Below are 20546 nucleotides of genomic sequence, written 5' to 3' on the forward strand. Positions count from 1 at the left end.
GAAATGTTTTTTTTAGCAGAGTCTTGGAATGGGTGAAACATTAATAGGTAAAAGTGTCTCTGAACATGTGCAGAGATCCTTTTCTCTGGCACTGAGCAGATGGAACCTGTTCTGCCATAGCAAGGGCTAAAGAGAAGAGCCCTCTCAATTTTTGAATTAAGCATTTTGCAGCGACAGTGGCTGACTTCTTAGCAAAGGATTTCAGTTCTCTGGGATATGGAAGCAAGAGAAGCTCTCCGATGTGGCTCTGTCTGGTGCAACATTCTGTTGCAGTTCAGCAAGCCAGACCCCACCCTCCACCCTGATACACAAACACACATGCACAAAACAGGCCACTACCTCTTTAAAATATTGCAGGCACAGCCGGTGCAGTGTGCTGGACCATGTGATAGCTTGAAAGGCGGCTAGAAGCTGCAGGAGAGGAGACTTGGGGATGAGAGCTGCCTGCCTGCCTGCATCAGAGTTAAGAATACACTGCAGTGAATCAAGTGCTCCTTCCAACCGGGGGAGTAAGAGTTCATGCCGTAGGGAGAGCAGGGCAGGTTTCATTCATCTGCAGGATGCCAGGAGCCACGGGGATCTAACAGAGCCATCCGAGAGCAGAATGGTACCTACGCTCCCACAGCCTGCCTGCCCTGGGTGTGAAGTCTTCACTTGGAGGAGGAAACAGTAACACACACTGGAATCTGTGTAGGAGAAAGTGAGTCTGAATCTTGTACTTCCTTGCTGGTTTGGGTCTCTCTCTCTCTTTGACCACAGTGTGCTGGGTTATTTCTGCTATGTGTTTATTGAAGCGGTGGGGTTTAATCTAGAGGCAGGGAAGTGTTCAAGAGCAGCAGAGGGAGGTGTATCATTTGAAGGGGAAATCACGGTGAGGAAGGGCTGCCTTTGTTACAGAAATCAGGTCTAAGCATGACAAATATTTGCCTGGAATCTGCTGTACATTTTGGATTCGGGGGTGGGTAGTTCGGAGAGAGTAAGAAATTCCAGGAGGAGAGAAAAGTGAGATTAAAGGGGAGGGAAGGGGCTGGAGATAGTCAGAGGTCAGAGGGGTGAGTGTCAGGAAAATGTATGGATATAGAGAGCAGGACGTTATTTCTCAAATAAGCTTCTCATCTCTGCTCCACAGAGATTTCACATGCCACTGTCCCTTGAAATGCTACCAATTTGTTCTTTCCAAATGAAATCTATTTTCTCTCGAAAAAAATCAAATCAAAACAGAAAGGTGTAAACAAAAGAGAGAGAGAGAGAGAGTATTGTGGCATTTTAGAGACAAACTGCTATTATTATTATTATTATTATTATTATTATTATTATTACTGCTGCTGCTTGAGCTTTTGCTAGGCTTTCTATACAAGTAATTGTTTCTGTGGAACAATGGGAATGACTTGCTGCATTCGTAGCACTATAGTCCTGATCCAGGACTGATAGCATTGTAACTGTAAAAGCATAATGAGAGAAGGAGCAGTGGAAGCAAGGATTGTCTCCCTGCAGGAAGAAAAAGCACAGTTCAAAAAGTACTCTGGATATATACGTGTGTGGTGGGAAGGGTGTTGTTTTTCATGCTGCTATCCAACAGGAACCCTTGACTGTCGCACCAAAGCATGCAAACACCTATCACAAGATTGCTTGTCACACCTCTTTGTGTGAAGGCTTTTCTGGGGACAGGTTGAAGTACCATAGGAACATGCTAACTCAGTTTAATCAGAGACCATGATGGGGCTCCAAAACTGAACTTGTCTACTTTCACCAGTACCCATTTATCCACACAATAAATCTGCAGTTGCTTCCCATCTGTAGCGTGCAATTTGCATGTCTTCCCTCAAGATAGCACTCATATTGCAGAGTTGTCACCTTTTCCAAACATTCACACCTTATGAGTGAAACATTGTTTAGCCAGGGACAGGTGGTAAATCCCTTGGATTGTGCTTTTGTTGCTGCTGTGGTTGATGTGTGGAATGTGGTTGCACAAGTCCACCTATTGAATATTTGTCTGTGAAGTGATTACTGCAAGTACACCTCCACCCTATTGCTGACTCTTTTGTGAAACTCTGATTCTGTTATCCAGATAGGATAGGCTGTCCCATTTCTCCAACTTCTGTCTGGAAGTGCACATCTTACTATTTTTTTAAGTTTTAAGGGGTATTATTATTATTATCTTTCTATACTGTATTTGCATAAGGATGCCATGACGCTGTAGTTCACATGGCTGCCAACAGATGGTGCTGTGAGTTCCAGAGTTATAAGAGAACAGCACCGCTACTGGAAGCCTTTCTCTTTCCCAGTGGCCACCATCACCAGGGGCAAAACAAAGCAGAGAAACCTTTCTCCTCTTTGTCCCACTGCTGCCACTTCCACTACTGTTGAGGAGAAAAGCTTCTTTCTCGGCTGCCATCGAGCACAAGAAAGAAGACTTTTTTCAAAATTCAAGCTTCTTTCTCAGGCAATGAAGTCTAAGGAGAAGGGGCGATTGGTAGGGTGGAGTGGGGCTGGCTAGTGAAGTGAAATAAAGCAAGCAGCCCCTAGTTAAATAAATTTATAGGTTGCTTTGCAGCATATAGTCATCAAAAGGTGTACAAGATAAAATCAGAATAAAACACAGCAACAGAAGCTCTAAAAACAACAAAATCAATGCAACAAACTTGCAAAATAATAAAACCACCACTACAAACTCCAAAAACAGCAAAAGCATTTTTCAGTGAGCCCCTAAGTATCATGATACAAGGTGTCTATCTGAATTCAGCTAGCAGTTGACTCCAGAGAGCTGGAACTGCAACACTAAAAGCCCACTTTCTGGTACAAGGCATATGGTATTCTCAGCAACACACTGTCTGAGAAACACAATTGCCAGGTTTTGCCAGATATATTTGGTGAGGAAAACCTCAATCGGTGCCCGGTAGTATATTGGCAGCCAGTGGAGCTCCTTTAGCAGATAAGTTATATGGTGTGAATGGTGTGCCTCAGTCAACAACCTAGCTGCATGGCCAGGATACTGCAGTATAGTTCTGCAGAGGTTACTTGCAGAAGTCTCCCCTGTTGTCTACAGCACATCTCTTGCAAGTTTGCTGGGGTGATATGGAAAGATATTCCCACAAAGAAAAGGGAAGTGGACACAGCTAAGTGGCAGAGCACATGCTTTGCATGCACAGGTTTCTGGGTTCAATCCTTGGTATCTGCAGTCGAAAAAAGGAACTAGGTAGCTGGTGATGTAATTGGCTTCTCTCTTCCCAAGACTCTGGAAAGCTCTAATCCAGCAGAACAGGTATTATTATGCTAGATCAGGTGTGAGGAACCTTAGGCCCTCCAGATGTTGCTGAACTGCAACTCCCATCATCCCTGGTAATTGGCCATGGTTGCTGGGTTTGATGGGAATTGTAGTTCAACAGTACCCAGAGGCCCAAAAATTCCCCACCCCGTGCTAGCTGAACAATATTCTGACCTGCATTTCAAAAAAGAGGTGTTTATTGGCTCCGCCTGATGCTTCCTAGAGAGAGAGAAAAAATGAATGCATTAGGAGGAAGTTTGGGAAGTGCTGTTTAAAGTATACCTCATACAAATGTAATGGGTCAAGCCTGTATTACTAGAGGGAGAAGCAGGCAGACAGGCAGGCAGGCAGGCAGACACATTATAAACTTGCTGTGCTGAAGAAAAGGAAGGCTCGTTCAACAATATAGCTCTCCTGCATTAGTGGCAAATGCAAAATGATGCTTTACATTGTTATTGAATGGTAATTGATTGGCTTGTTGTTCCTGCTGAGTCCCAAGCACTCGGAACGAAGTCCCATTGATTTTGGTGAGACTGACTTACTTCCCAATGTAACTGAGATATAACAGCTCAGGGGCTGAATCACGCTAAATATCTTTTCTGGGGCAGGGGAGCTTGTGAAGCCCAGCAGCCCCACACTTAAGAGCGGAACATCTGGAGCCATGGGAGCACTTCTCATAGCTTCCCACAGCAAGTAGGTTAGCATCAAAAAGAATGCAGAGAAACAACAGGGCGTTCCAAATTCATTAATCCACCACCACCTTAATAATATCGGCCTAAATAATATCGGCCTAAAATAAATAGAGCAATGAATAAAATAGGAAGAAAACAGGGATTTCAGGGATGTAAGGAAGACACTGCAGGATCAGAACAAAGGCCTGTCCCAGGGAAGGTGAACCAGCAGTCTTCCAGATGTTGTTGTACTACAACTCCCATCCAACTCCCATCCAACATCTGGTGGGCTACAGGTTCTCCATCTTTGTCCAGTCTAGTCCAGCATCCTCTTTTCTTCCTTGACCAACTAGGTGCATATGGGATGTCCGCAGGCAGACATTAAGGCGGTCCTGCTGTTTCCCAGCAACTGGTATTCAGAGGAATGCTGTCCCTGATTCTGGAGTTAATAATCAGCCATCTTTACTAATAGCTATGGAATGTGATTTACCAGGAAGAGAGGTTTCTAGAAAATGTGGGACAAACAGGGATTGTCCCTGTTAAATAGGGACACTTGGAGCATTTGCAAATTATCAGTATAGCTTTAGTTACATGAAAACGAAATCCTCCTCTCTGGTATTTTCTTGTAAACCACAAAGCCAGCATATAAAAGACATCCCCAGTGACTGCAATCCTGGGGTGTTTTTTTTTTTGGGGGGGGGGGGAGGTACTTTGGAAGTTTGCCAAAGCCTGATAATCTTGTAGACACAATGGAATCTATTTTTATTTAAACAAGAATCTTGCAACTAGGCATGTGTGGACAAGGGTGGCCACTTCTCTTAGGAACTTTCGTAAGGCTATTCTTCTGCAACCATGTGACCAATCAGCAGCATTCAGAGATGCTCTCTTAATGCTGCTTAAAAACTACCTGGCAGCTGAACTGGAGAGATAGGGACCAGAGGTGGCAACAGTGAAATCCTAAATCTCTCATTGCAGCAGCCAATATGGACAGAAGGGCAGATTCTCTGCACAGCAGACGCACTGAGATTGCACAGCCCTTTAGTGTGAAGTTCCTGGTGGTGACCAGGCTAGGGATGGCAAATTTGAGCTGCAAATAGTCGGAGCACAGTCAATGGTATGGAAAGAACAAGGGACCATCGCCTGCCAGCACTGGGAAATCATTTGAGGAGTTTTGCAGTGTTCGCGAAGGAAATTGTGGCATGCAAGGAAATCTGTAAACTTACTGAAGTATAGAGTCAGGCTATATAACTATTTTAAAAGTTGGTAATGCTTGATTGTGAGGTTATTTTGGATGCCTCTAATATGGATATCGGGATGCGGGTGGTGCTGTGGGTTAAACCACAGAGCCTAGGGCTTGCTGATCAGAAGGTCAGCGGTTTGAATCTCCGCAACGGGGTGAGTGCCCCTTGCTCAGTCCCAGCTCCTGCCAACCTAGCAGTTCGAAAGCACGTCAAAGTGCAAGTAGATAAATAGGTACCGCTCCAGCGGGAAGGTAAATGGCGTTTCTGCGTGCTGCTCTGGTTCGCCAGAAGCTGCTTAGTTATGCTGGCCACATGACCCGGAAGCTGTACACCGGCTCCCTTGGCCAATAAAGCGAGATGAGCGCCGCAACCCCAGAGTCGTCCACGACTGGACCTAATGGTCAGGAGTCCCTTTACCTTTAATGTGGATATATTTGTGTATGGTTTTAATTGCTGTTAGCTGCCCTGGGTTCCAGGAGGATGAAAGGCAGGGTATGAAAGCAATACCTAAGCGAAGAAATGCAAAAATGAAAGATGTTTGGGTTTTGAATACTTTGGTGGTCTCTTCTGTCTTTAAAACACATGACTCCTTTGATCCTTTCAGGCAACACAAGGCTTCTCAGAGCACCATGCCGCATCACATCTCGGGCTTCCAGGCTGCCTACATCACCATCGAGGTGCTGATCGCCCTTGTCTCCATACCTGGAAATATCCTGGTGATCTGGGCTGTCAAGGTGAACCAGGCCCTGCGGGATGCCACCTTCTACTTCATCGTCTCCCTGGCAGTTGCAGATGTAGCTGTGGGAGCCCTTGTCATTCCGCTTGCCATCATCATCAACATTGGACCACAGATACATTTTTACAGCTGCCTGATGGTGGCATGTCCTGTCCTCATCCTCACTGAGAGCTCCATCCTGGCACTGCTGGCCATTGCTGTGGATCGCTACCTCAGAGTAAAGATTCCAATGCGGTAAGAGACACCCATGCCGGAGGGAGAAGATATTGCCAGAGGCGGAGTTAGATTTCTTTTGGGAGGGGGTGTCATGTTGCACAGGGAGAAATCTGTGCTTCTTCTGTGGAGTCTGGTGGCTTTGTCAGGATTCTCAAAATCTCAAGGGCTTTCCCCCCTTCTTCTTATTTTTCTTGAACCTGGTCCACTGAGGCATTTGCCAGTGAAGCTGATGCCTTGCCTGCCATCATTTGGGACCCTCGGTGGACGTGCTGCTGCAAGCTGTCAGCTTCTGCCTTGCTCTGACAAGCGAGAATGTGTACACGGCAGCAATGATGTTGTTGTAATGGTTTGTGGACTGAGTAAGTGCAAGGAGGCCCTGCTTAGTTGTTCCTTAGCCTGTGCTAAGAGATAAAAGGGATCTAAGCAGCATAACAGGTTGTATTCCTTTAAATTATATAGCATACTGTACCTGCTTCGGGGTGGGGGGGAGATGATGAAGGATGCAGGAGAAAATTGACTCAGTTCACTTTTAAAGGTGAACCGACCTATTTCACAGCTTCTGAAACAATATGCAAACTCAAACAGCTGTCCTTGGAAATTCACGCTTCTCAAAAATTTGCAATTCCAACCAAACAATGTTCGCAAAAATGCATTTACTAAAGTGTGCATTGAAATGCATATCTTCGTGAAAATAACATACAAAATGCATTATATTTGGGGAAAATGTTTTGCAAAAATGGATACAGAAATGTGTACATACATTAGGATGAATTTGGAAAAAAAAATTGCCGGTGAATTTTCATGAGGAATTTAAAAGAAAAATCACAAACTGAGGTGGAAATGTGGACAACCGAGCTTAAGACTGGAAAAATGAAAAACAGAAACTGATGAATTCACTCATCCCTAAAATGGGCTGAAGTTACTCATGTCTCTTAATTTGATGGGTCTGTTCTGAATAGAACTGACATAGAACACAACCCTAAGTAAGTACCCCATGGGTGAGAAGTTGTCAACCCCATATTGCGGTCATTAATCTCAACTTGACACAATGTCTCATGTATAGGACTGAGCTGAGGGCTGGCCCCAGGATCTTTCCGGAGGCTGGTCCATGAGGGCAAATGGTAAATGACCCCATCAACCTCAGACTGCCCTCAGCTGCCTGCCTTCCTACTTACAATCAGTTCATGCGATGCCACTACCTGTCAGCTTCCTTCCCCTTAGTCTCCGTGTTGCCCTTGTGGATTCAGCAGAGATGGGGGTGGGACTTTAATTAGTTGGCTCTGCCTGTCATTGATTCTGACTCCACCTATGGGTGGTCTCCCTGCCTGCTGCCTGGCCATTCCTGGTGGGCACCACCAGCCCTATTGCATTCTACATCGCATGTCTTTAAAGATACATTTCCTCTATTTCAGATCTTCAGGCTGTGAGTGCTGTTGTTTATGTAGCCAGAACAGCTATTGGGGAGGACAGGGAGATAATAGCCCCCATGAGAAGCCCCCTCTGCGCTTCTCACAGAGAACCCAGGTTTGAGGGTGAATATTTCAAACAACTCTTTGCTGATTGTGCAGCGTACTGCGTATTTAAGAGTAAATAATATAATTATCCTCACTTATGTACACGTTAATAACTATTTGCGCTGACTGTGTACTTAACTTATTACTAGCTTAGCCACTTTCCTTGGGGCTGGCAGAGGGCCCACCCCACATATACTTAAAGGTCACATCATCCCAATATGCCTGAGCAGGCTGGGATTTGGGGCATCGTTTTCCGTGGCAGCAGAATTGCTGACTGCCACGTCTCAGCCAGGTGACAGCACAGAACAGCATGTGGAGCTGTTGGCTGTGCTGTGTTTCCACCCACACAGTTAGCGCAATATGCTCTAGCACCAGATCTCAAAATAGGATTGGTTGTTTTTTTTAAAGCATTTGGCTTGCAACTCAGCCACATAAGGCTGAGAGCCCTTCATGAGGCTGAGAGTAAGGAAACCTTCCTCCTTGTGAAAGAGTAAGTCTAGCTGAGGCCATTTGGCTAGCAGAAATGTAAAAGCAACCTTTAAATACCTTTAAAGTGCTGTGGCACCAATTTTAACCAGTCATGGCTTCCCCCAAAGAGTACCGGAAGCTGAAGTTTGTTAAGCTGAAAGTTGCTAGGGATTGTTTGTTAAACCAAAAGGAGCATCTCCACCCCGTCGTTCTGCCCGGATACTGGCGTCCAGCTCTAAGGGCTTTCTGGAAGTTCCCTCACTGCGAGAAGCAAAGTTACAGGGAACCAGGCAGAGGGCCTTCTCAGTAGTGGCTCCTGCCCTGTGGAATGCCCTTCCATCAGATGTCAAGCGAATAAACAACTATCTGACGTTTAGAAAACATCTGAAGGCAGCCCTGTTTAGGGAAGTTTTTTAATGACTGATGTTTTAATGTATTTTTAATCTCCTGTTGGAAGCTGCCCAGAGTGGCTGGGGAAAGCCAGCCAAATGGGTGGGGTATGTAATAAAATAATAATAATAATAATAATAATAATAATAATAACAACAACAACAACAACAACAACAACAACAATAATAATAATAAACCATCTTGTGAGATGAATAGGGGCCTCCCAATAACTGCAAACCACAGCTCCCATAATTCTTTGGAGAGAAGCCATGACTGGTTAAAGTGGTATTATAGCATTTTCAAGGTATGTGGCTTGAAGTTGCCTATCAGTAGACAAAGCAGGCATATGGGCATAGCTGTCAACTGTCCCTTTTTGCGGGAAATTCCCTTATTCCAGACCATTTCCCGCTGCTTCCTGCTGCTATCCCGGATTGTTAGATATCTCGTAGACTGTCCCCGGGACAGGTGAGGCTGCTAATCCCTTATTTTCAAGGCTGCTGATCCCTTATTTTCAAATCTGAAAGTTGACAGCTATGCATATGGGTCACCTGTCCACAGCCTTCCCCACTATGATGAAATGTGCTGCATTTCTTTTTAAATTATAGTAATAATTCCTAAATGGCTATCTACACATATAAATTAGCACAGGCAGGTTCATGCAAAACTGTGTCCTCGTTTAGTCCTCTTTTTTAGACAATGTATTTCCTATTTGTGGTATTGTGTTTGTGGCCCCCACCTTAAGAATGGTGTACATTTGTATGAACCAGTGATAAAGTGCATTCAGGAGAGCTATTTGTCTTCTGGTCCCTCTGCTGTGCTTTGGCATTAGTAGCAACAGAATAATTAACAGTTCAGCTGGTAGCCGTATGAGGAATATTCTCCACGGCCAGGAGGAAGGCAGCCAGTGGTGTAGAAGCATTGCACAGGGACACTCATTCCCTTTCTCTCCTTGTTCTAAGCAAATAACTCTCTCCAACATCTCTGTTGGCTTCAGGCTGATTCAACACTTTTGCATTGCTCTTGGATGGTAAATTGAATTGTTAGCTCAAGTGCAAAGCTGAGTTGCACTGTATAGTACATGTAGAAGTGCTTGTAGCTCATTGGTAGAGCATGTACCTTGCGTATAGAAAGCCCCAGATCCAACCCCAGAATCTTCAGGTAGAGCTGGGAGAGAACTCACTCTGAAACTTTGGAGGTAACTTTGAAGATAATACTGAGCTAGATAGACTAATGGTCATCTGACTTGGGATAAGTAAGCTTTCTATGTGTTGAACACATTTATAAGCTGTCTATGTTTTCGACACATTTAGAACTCTCTCTGTGTCTCTGTCTCTGTCTCTCTCTGTGCAACTTCTCAATCTTTTTGCAGTAAAAAATATCCTCTTGATTAGGACCCCTACTCTGTACTGATGGGTTAAACCACAGAGCCTAGGACTTGCCGATTAGAAGGTCAGCAGTTCGAATCCCCACAATGGGGTGAGCTCCCGTTGCTGGGTCCCTGCTCCTGCCAACCTAGCAGTTCGAAAGCACGTCAAAGTGCAAGTTGATAAATAGGGGCCGCTCCAGCGGGAAGGTAAACGGTGTTTCCGTGTGCTGCTCTGGTTTGCCAGAAGCGGCTTAGTCATGCTGGCCACATGACCCGGAAGCTGTACACCAGCTCCCTCGGCCAATGAAGTGAGATGAGCGCCGCAACCCCAGAGTTGGTCACGACTGGACCTAATGGTCAGGGGTCTCTTTACCTTTACCTTTACTCTGTACTGACCTTTTTGTAGCTGGGATGTTGGCTCCCAAAAGTACAGCTGCTCCCTAAATGATAGAGTCTGGCATGGGGCAAAGCTGGTTCAAGGAGGAAGAATAGCTGTATTATAGGAATCTAGTTGTAAAACAGTAAATTCTGGGTTGGGGATTCCTGTTGGAAATAAAAGGTTCTGAGATTAACAGATCAGGATGAGTGGCCCGGTCTGCTTTCCCCCACAACATGATCCCCAACTGCAGGCAAGGATGCAGTCATACAGATGCATGCAGAGTTTTAAAAACTGTATCGTTAGTATGTCTCTGCAGTAGACTGGCGGAGAGCGTTTGGAGGGAATGGGCAGAGGTGGGCTCCCTGAACGGGGACCCCACAGAAATGGCTGCAAGCTGGGAGAGGGCAGGTAGAGAATACTGCAAACACACTGTCTCCTTGCCCATAGGCTGATGGCAGGGTCCAAACAGATAAATGCCAGGAAGAGCTTCCCTGCAGGCTCTTGCGATCCAGGCAGCGGGATGGCTGCAGCTGCGGCACACTGGGAGCCCAGCTGCGATCGGATTCTGGAATGCGTGAGCAGCAGCATTGTGGAAATTTATGCTGAGGCATTCTCTGCTCGGAGACACAGCACAACCCTTCAGCGCGTGCCGAGCCGAAACCTGTCTGTCTGCTATAGTCCTGTGGGAGTCTTGACTGACAGCATAAAGACAGAAGCAAGCCCTGGGCGGTAGCAGGCAGTGCAGAAGGGGCACGCCCGTTGTCTGCCCACATGGATGCAGTTTAATATCTTATCAGTAGGCTGTGCAGAATTCAGAACCAGAGAAGAGAGGGCAGGTGGTGGCCTTTGCTATAGCCATGGAACCTGTAAAACAAGATTGCTTCTCTGATTGGATGTAGAAGCATGAAGGGCATTTTCCAGTGCTTCTAGGTCAGGGAAAGGACAAGCGCCGCTAAACCTCCTTGTTTTGTCTCAGTTGTAAGCAGAGTCTCCTCTTTAATTCTTTGGTCTGGTTATCAGCTGCAAACACACTGGGTCCTGCTTGCAGCCTGCCTTCTTGTTTGCAAAGTGCAGCCGTCACGGGTGGTGTTCTGGCACGGGAAGCTAGGGCTGATTTTCTGGTGTGACTGGTTGCTGGAGCCACCGGGTCCCCGGAGCAGAGCAGGCAGTGTGAGTGGCAGTGACTCATCTCCAGACAGGTTTGCTGCCTGAGGCAATAGAGCCTGCCCAGCTTCTGGAACTTGGCTGACTGAGCCTTGCTCTGAATTTCATGACTCACAAAGGAAGATGGTCTCCTTGTACTCAGGTTTTTACTGGAATATTTATTTTTTCTGTACATGATGACCTTTAAGCACAGGCTGGAGATTAACCCCCATTGTTGGCAGAGACAGATACAGGGCTTGTCCACACTTAACTTTCCCCCACTCTTTCTAGGCACAGCCTGCGCTTCAAAGCTCTGTGTCCAGAGCTTTCCCTGCAAAAAAACCAGCACTATTTATTTATTTAGTATACTTCCCTATACCCATAAGTCTCAGGGCAGTTCACAGACAATGGCGGAGGAACAGGGGTGCGGGGGGAGTGCACTGCACCCAGCGGCACAATCCCAGTGGGGTGCCATCGTGGCTGCCCCTCCCCCCCATGCTGGGTGCCAGGCCCCCAGGATGCACGCTATGCCCCTGGGACACGCGCCAGCCACAGCCCCGCCTGCTTCTGCCCCCCCCCCGCCGGAACTTGAAGTTCCGCCACTGTTCACACAATAAAATCGCAATATATATATTTTTTTCAATTTTTTTATTGATTTCCAAAAATTCAAAACAAACATACATACATACATACATACATACATACATACATACATACATCCTGTTTAAATCTTGGTAACATTAGTAAGTGACTTCCTCAAATCCCCTTGGTTGAATTTCATTATATATCGTTTCGACAGTTTTCCAAAATCGATTTTCTCAAAAAATTAACTTGATCACTTAACATATTTCATTCTTTCTAATTTAACTTTAAACATCTTATTCTTACATATTTGAATCCTAAGCCTATCTATTATTTGCAAGCTTTTCCAATTAAGTTATCTTAACATTTTTATCTAAATAGTCTTTAAATTTCATTCATTCCTTCTGATACTCTTCCTCCTTCTGGTCGCGGACTCTTCCAGTCAGGTCGGCCAGCTCCGAAAAATCCACCATCTTCATCTGCCAATAAAATCGCAATATAAAAACATAGCACTATGGGTGGTTTTCCACAGCAATGGTGGTGCCAAACGTAAGGTGGGAAGAAGAATAACGTCAGAAGGAAGTGCTATCAAATGGATTGGCCCTGCTCTTGTTATGCTAGTGCCCATAGTCCTGCTAGTTTTTTTGCACTAGCAGCAATCATGGGAAGTGACAGTCACTGTAGGATTGTATACCAAAGCCTTCTAACTTCCTGTGCTCACCACTTGAAAAAAGAAACTCATTGTGCCCACTGCAATGGGAGTTTTGAAGGTGTATTCTGCAACATGCCATTGATGCAATATTAGTGCATTGGTGGTGGATTCACATTGGACCATCCACACATCATTCTGCTTTATTAGTTGTTCTGTGATGCTTCCCCTGTCTTACTGCATCATTGCAGTCAGAAGGGGCACTCTTGCACTATGGCACTACAAGAGCAGGACACACACAACTCCTAGCCTTTGTGGTGTGGAAAACTACAGGAGTTCAGCAGGAATTTGTGGGATGTGCACATACTGGAAACAAAGCAGTATGTCCACCCTGAAACTTTTGCAGAAGCAGTCAGTTTAGATAAAACTGAGGTAAATTGACCAAGTATGAGGCAGACTCCAATGTTTTCTCATAGCGAAATGCTGCTTGATCAAATTATGTAAATGAACAGTTGAACGAGTGAAACCAACCACCTGTCTCCTTGATCCTTGCCCATGCTGGCTAATAAAAACGAACCGGGAAGGTCTGGACGATGGGCTCTGCAGGGTGGTGAATGCTTCCCTCTGTGGGGAGTCTTCCCAGCCCTGCTGAAAGAGGCGGTCATTAAACTGCTTCTTAAAAAAATATCTTTGGACCCGGCAGATATGGCCAGCTATCGCCCAGTCTCAAATCTTCCATTCTTGGGCAAGGTGATTGAGTGGGTGGTTGCTGAACAACTACAAGCATGCCTGGATGTTGCAGACCATTTGGATCCCTTCCAGTCGGGATTCAGGCCTCAACATGGGACTGAAACTGCCTTGGTCGCGCTGGTCAATGATCTCCGGCAGGCTAGGGACAAAGTTGAAAGCTGTTTCCTAGTTCTGCTGGATCTCTCAGCGGTCTTTGACACCATTGATCATGACATCCTTCTGGACCGTCTAGAGGAGCTGGGAGCTGGGGGCACTGTTATACAGTCTACCACAGGCATAGGCAAACTCTGTCCCTCCAGATGTTTGGGACTACAATTCCCATCACCCCTGACCACTGGTCCTGTTAGCTAGGGATGATGGGAATTGTAGTCCCAAACATCTGGAGGGCCGGAGCTTGCCTATGCCTGGTTTACCAGCTCCATCTGGTACGCAGGCTGAGACCTGCAGACTGTCTTGCCAGAGTGGTGCATGCTCTAGTTATCTCCCACTTGGATTACTGTAATGTGCTCTACATGGGGCTATCTTTGAAGGTGACCTGGAAATGTGGCAGCTAGACTGGTGACTGGGAGTGGCCACCAAGACCATATAACACCAGCCCTGAAAGACCTACATTGGCTCCCAGTACATTTCCGAGCACAATTCAAAGTGCTGGTGCTTACCTTTAAAGCCCTCAACAGCCTCAGCCCAGTATACCTGAAGGAGTGTCTCCACCCCCATCATTCACTGTGGTCCAGCTCTGAAAGCCTTCTGGCAGTTCCCTCACTGTGAGAAGTGAGGTTACAGGGAACCAGGCAGAGGGCCTTCTTGGTAGTGGCATCAGCCCTGTGGAATTCCTTCCCATCAGATGTCAAGGAAAAACTATCCTACTTTTAGAAGCCTTTTGAAGGCAGCCCTGTTTAGGGAAGTTTCTAATGTTTGAAGTTTAATTCTGTTTTTAATGTTCTGTTGAAAGCTGCCCAGAGTGGTTGGGGAAACCCAGCCAGATGGGCATGGTAGAAATAATTTGTTGTTGTTGTTGCTGCTGCTGCTGCTGCTGTTGTGTGACCTCCCTGCAACTTCTTTGGGTGCATTTGTTGCTTTGATTCAAGTTCCACCTCTCCCCCCCCCAGCCCCCCACCTTGCAGACCTAAATGAAGTGATCCCAGTGTTGGAATGTCTGTGTGAGAGAGCAGGCTATTTGCAGTACAAACCTTATCTGCAGCTCTCAGACAAGGAGGCTGATAGCCAGGGGTTTGCTTATTTCTGCCCTTGCTTTATTTGCCACGCTAGGAGATTATATGTACAAAGCAAAAACAGAGAAGATTCATCCACTCAGGAAAGGAGAATGTGATTCAAACTGGAGATTACATGCTCTTTCTGCCACGGAACCACACATCAAACGTGAAGGGGCTCTTGGACTTCCACGGTTATTATTTTTTGCAAACTTAATTTTTGTAGCATGTGAAATGTTGAATGCTAGCAATGACAAGGTTTTTCATACTCATAGAATTGTAGAACTGTGGAGTTGAAACATTAGTGATGAATGCAGTTGGATCTAGTGATCTCCTAAACCTATTCCTACCCAGCTGATTTTAGCTACTCTCCACCCTCTTCCTCTTCCACCTATCAAATAGCTAACTTTCCACTCACATCATTGCACATTTGGTGGGGGGAAAGCAAAGAAAAACTTTCAGAAAGTTTCTGCTTTAATTCAGACTGCAAGCAATTGGCTGCACTAGCACTGCAAACAACAACAACAACAATTTGCTTTTCTGTCTGCCTGATGTTCCCTTTCAAATCATTTTTGTTTTGTTTCTTATTCTTTGGGATTGCTTCTGATTCTTCTCTCAAGCCAGGATGTCATGTCCATTTGGACTCGTCTGCTTGAAATGAAAGGTAGAGATCAAGGTGGGAACGACGGCCTTTAAAATCTAGCCCATAGCAAATAAACACTCAAGTTTGCACAGAATAGCTGTCTTCCTGTGAAGACAAATAATACTGGCTCCAGCTGGCTTTTGTTTGATGTAAATGAAGAGAGAAGCGGAGTGAAGCCACCACCAGCGGCATGGCCTTTGCTTGGTATTTGGCAGATTGCAACACACAGCTGGGGAGCAGCTGCCGGCCCAGGCAGATGTGCTGCTTCTCCTAGGAAATAGCAAAAGAGGGTTCACATTTGCAGCCGCAAGGGCCAGTCCATGGCCTTCCTCTCTGAGTGGTCATGGATGAGTTGTAAATTGCAGACACCTCCAAGACAGTCAGGATTTTGCGGGAGGTTCAAACACATCCCTGGAAATTTTGGTTCGTGCAATTAAAATGAATAAAGACACTCTGTCGCCCTAGCATGGGGTGGGAAATCGGGCCCAGCTGGCAGGCTGCAACCTGGGTTCACCCACCCTTGGTGGGGCCATTTTGACAGGTGGCTATGGCCTTGAGACCCACTTCAAGACCAACTTTCTGCAGGACCTGGTGTGGTGTGGTGAACTCCCTGGAGGACTCTGTAATGTAGTCAGTGCAGTGGGCTTGAAGCCTCTGGCTATCAGCTCCTAGGTAGTGACTTCAAGACCTGCTTTCTGCTGAGATAGGCTGCAGTGTCCAGTAGCAAAGATGCCCCAGCAGGCTTGCTCTTGCTGCCAATCATCTGGCTGGCAGTAGCATCAAACTTCCCTTGCCAATGAACAATCGAGAGCACACTTCAAAGTACCTGATTGTGCACTGGCAACCACCTCTCTACCTGCCCCAGACCTGGCATCATATATGGGCAGGTGGCTGTGGTTTTGGGGAAAAGCCTTGAAGGCCAATTTGGGACCCTAATTCGGCCCATGGGCAGGAGGTGTCTTCCCCTTGCCCATGCATGACAAATCCAAATTTTTATTTTTGGGTAGGTTTTGCAGTGATGGGGGAAAGGATCAAAAAGCAGCATGAACAATGCCCAGCCAGAAGATATACAAACACTCCACAAGCAAATCAGGATGAATGTAGGTTGTGTGTTCATAAGCTGCATGTATAACCTCCCCTGAAAGAAACCAGAATGAAGGCTCAATAAAGACCAGATATAAGTTTCATGCATTCAAACCAGGATGAAGGCTTTATGCTCAGCCCTGCTGGACTTCAGTTCAGAAGCAGCAAACAATCACATCAAGTAGGACCCCAGTTAGAGTAAGGACTCCTGTCTTTGATGCCAACTGTTAATTTTTTTCAGCTCCCCCAGCTCAGGTAATGCACTCTTGCCAGGGATGCACTGCAACATTTTGTTAAGGGAACCCCTGTAGTATACTAAGAGCAAACTCAGTTCTGTGACTGCTACTCTTCATAGGCTGTGATAGCAGCATGGGGATATTACCAGGTTGAGGGAAACTCCACATTTTATACAAGTACATGCAAACATTAGAAGATAAGCTAAAGAACAGGGAAACAGTCAGTGGGGGCTGAGAATGTTTCAGTGGGCATGGGATGCTGATTGACTGTTGGGGGACAAAAAGAGAAAACTAGGAAGGGGTGTGTGAATGGAAGAGCATATGGCTGGAACTCTGAACAGGATCATTCCACATAGCAACAGTTTGTGGAATTCGTTCTCTCTTAGTTCTGAGCATGGAAGCTTATGAATGAAGGGTTATGAATGGAGATTTCCTACCATTGTATAAAAGCACCTATTTAACGCAATGATGAATGAGCTCTCTCTTTCTCTCTCTCTCTCTCTCTCTCTCTCTCTCTCTCTCTCTCTCTCTTTCTCTAATCTATAGCTGTACTCTTCCAGAACAGATGCAGTGCTGCTGACTGAGTGCGTGAGCCACGAGAAATATACAAAAGTGTTTGGAGATGAAGGATTGGCAAGGATAAGGAACCCCCTCCCCAAACTGCCTGCCCATTAGTCTTCCTGTAGCTCTAGAGTGAAAACAGGAGGAAACGTTGTCTCCTTGCCTGCCTCTGTGTTAAGGCTAAACATTGTCATGCCTGCAGGGAAGCTGCAGGGGATCTCATTGTCTGAAAGGAAACCAAGGAGCAGATTTTAAAAATGTATTTCTTGTTTGAGATAGTGAACAATAAAGTATGCTGTGAGACTCTGTCCTGGAAATAAAATGGAGGCTTGGAATATCACTCCCAGTCCCAGCATCAGGAAACATGTGGATTAATGCAGGTCAGAGATATGACTAATAGTGTTTTGAAGTCTGCAAAATGTGTGTGTGTTTTTCTATATATCTATATGACGGACAGCTATAGCTAGATAGATAGATCTGATGAGAACTGCATGTCTGGGCAGTTCAGTCCAAAAGAGAGCCGTGATTTCTCCCTGAGTATTGATGACCACATGAAAGAGGCACTGCTGTTGGGCACACCCAGTCTACTATTGCCTTTGGTAAGCATATATTGGGTTTTGTTCTGTTTCCAAGCCCCACAAAAGCTTTTTGACCTAAGGACAATCTCCCTCTTGTTTCAAGTTGTCATGTATCTCATTATACATGACAAAGCCATTTTTCACCTTCTCACCCCTTGCTTTTTCCTGTAAGACCTATTGCAGTCGTTAAGAGTCATCAACAGGCTCATCACAGCTATCTGCTAATCACCCATTCCCACCACCCTTCTGAATAATACCCCTCCCCACCTTCTCACTATATAGAAGGGTCTGGTAACTTCTGTTTCAGTGTATCTGAAGAAGTGTGCATGCACACGAAAGCTCATACCAAGAACTAACTTAGTTGGTCTTTAAGGTGCTACTGGAAGGATTTTTTTTGTTTCAAGAAAATATTCATCCCCTGCTAAAATTGAAACACCTGTGAATTTTGGGGGATGAGGGTTGCTTCTTGCTGTACTAAAATCTTACAAGGTTGCTGAGGGGTTTACCTCAGTGATCACTTCCAAGGCATTCCAGGAACTGCAGTCAGCAGGAAGCCATTTAGAGACACAAGAGCAGGCCTAAGTCTTATCTAGACCTGCACCATATTCTCAAGGAGGCCAACCAAATGCCTATGGGAAGCCTGCAAGTGCAACAGGACCCTACCATCCAGTGATTACTAGCAACTGATATGCAGAGGTATACCAATCTCTGATACACAGCCATCATGGTTAAAAAAATAAAATTTCAGTTCAGCTCTACTTTGTCCAGTGACAACAGGGCAGACAAATGTGCGTGCAGTAAGACTTTCAACTTTCTTAAAAGCTATTGTCTGTCTTCAGCCCCAGTGGGCTTTAGGAGCTGCCAACCCATCAAGGCAGTTTCCATAAAATGCAAATCTGGGTGCTAATCATGCAAATAAAGTAACTTAAATTAGGGAGCTTAATTTGTGTAATCTCATGCAGGTGCTTCATCCCTGTTTCCACCAATTATCTGAGTGCCAGGTTTGGAGCCCCAAAATTAGTTCTGAGTCCCTAAACTCGGCTGAGCTCATTGTCCTTCCACAACCAAATTCATTCCTAATTAACCTAAGCTTTCTTCATTTTAGGATTATAATGGGGGTTCGAGGCAATGGAGTTGTTGTTGCTAGTAAGAAATCCTTGTTGAACTGCTTCAAAGATCCTGAGATCTATGGATACATCCTGATTTTTGCTTCTCCCCTTCCCTTTTTGCAAACCCCTTAGAAAAGTCTATTGGAATAAAAGCAGATTTTAGATAGAGATGAGTGAATCTGCCGATTTTGGTCTCCACATTTCCACCGCAATTTCCTCATGAAAATGTGCGAGCATTTTAGTGCAAATTTCTCTTAATACTTTTCAGATTTTCAGAACATGCCCATTTTTGCAAATGTATTTATAATGTTATTTTAACACTGGGCACGTCTTTAATTCAAAAGCAGGAATTTGCCAGGTTGGTTTCGCAATGGGATATCTAAGCGTGGTTTTCATGGAAGAGGCTTAAAGCAGTTTTTGCATAATCCAGTTTGTAATATGAATGTAAAAGCGTCCTTTTACATTTGAGAGTACATTTGAATGGCAAAATGCCTCCTTGTTTGCTTTTTATGTCAGATTAACAACATCTAGGTACGTCAACCAGCATTCCCCAACCTGGTGCTCTCCAGGTCTTCTTGGGCTCCCTCAACCAGACAGCATGGTCAGGATTAGAGAAAGTTGGGAATTGTAGTCCCTAAGTTTTGGAGAGTAATGTCAGGGCTGGCACAAGACATTGTACCACCCAAGGCACATCCCACGGCTGCTCCTCTGCCCCTCTCTAGCCTCCTCTGGCTTGCTTGTGCATTGCTTTATCACTGCAAATGTGGCTGCACAACAGGCTCTGTCCCTTTGCCTCCAGAACTTTTGCACTCACTGATTTCATCAGTGTTATCTGGAGCAAACCTTGGGAGAAAGTTGTGATTTCAGCCCAGTGGAAAACAGCAAACATAGAGCTTATCTTCAGACCAGAGATGCAGAAGGACATGTTGTTCTTTGCCGTGTGCCCTGATATCAAAAGGAGATATAGATGTTTAGAAATAAATAAGGAAGGAAGTCATAATAAACTTCATATTCAGTTCTATTCCCGATAAGTTGCTAAACCAGGGCACAAAACAAATCATCCTTCAATGTTTTGTTTCTCATGTTCTTTTGTTAATGGCTTCAATGGATCAGTGACTTAGTGGGGTCTTCCTCACTAGGTATTTATTGTCAAGCAGAAGCTGTGCAGCCATCTGTTGGAGATGCACTAGGTTTTCTGCATCAAGTGGGGGTTTGATTAGATCTGGGCTAACCAATGGGCAGCCCTCCAGATGTTTTGGACTACCAGTCGACACCTAGAATACTGTGTCGAGTTCTGGGCGCCACAATTTAAGAAGGGCGTTAAGAAGCTGGAACTTGTGTGGAGGAGGGCAACCAAGATGATCAAGGGTCTGGAAACCAAGCCTTATGAGGAATGGTTGAGGGAGTTGGGTCTGTTTAGCTTGGAAAAGAGGAGATGGAGAGGAGATATCTAAAGGACTGTCACATGGAAAATGGAGCAAGCTTGTTTTCTCCTGCTCTGGAGGGTGGGATTCAAACCAATGGATTCAAGACACAAGAAAGGAGATTCCAACTAGAAAACCAGGAAGAACTTTCTGACAGTAAGAGCTGTTCAGCAGTGGAATGGACTCCCTTGGGAGGTTGGAGGTTTTTAAGCAGGTGTTGGCTGACCATCTGTCATGGATGCTTTAATTGAGATTCCTTTATTGCATAGGTTGGACAAGATGACCCTTGGGATCCCTTCCAACTCTGCGATTTTATGATTCTATGAAAGCA

The 20546-nt window shown here is 45.3% G+C and overlaps 1 protein-coding gene across 1 annotated transcript in view; it reads left to right on the plus strand.

Moving 5' to 3' along the window:
- Nucleotides 1-261: 261 nt before the first annotated feature.
- ADORA1 (adenosine A1 receptor) overlaps nucleotides 262-20546 on the plus strand; it is a 52957-nt gene continuing 32672 nt past the window's right edge. Inside the window, exons 1-2 of the mRNA XM_083746654.1 lie at nucleotides 262-700; nucleotides 5782-6147. Of these exons, the coding sequence (XP_083602780.1) occupies nucleotides 5807-6147 (341 nt within the window). The 5' untranslated portion in view covers nucleotides 262-700; nucleotides 5782-5806. The remainder of the gene's footprint in view (nucleotides 701-5781; nucleotides 6148-20546) is intronic.

Source organism: Podarcis gaigeae (genome assembly GCF_964106915.1).
Source record: "Podarcis gaigeae genome assembly, chromosome: 6".
Taxonomy (NCBI): Eukaryota; Metazoa; Chordata; class Lepidosauria; order Squamata; family Lacertidae; genus Podarcis; species Podarcis gaigeae.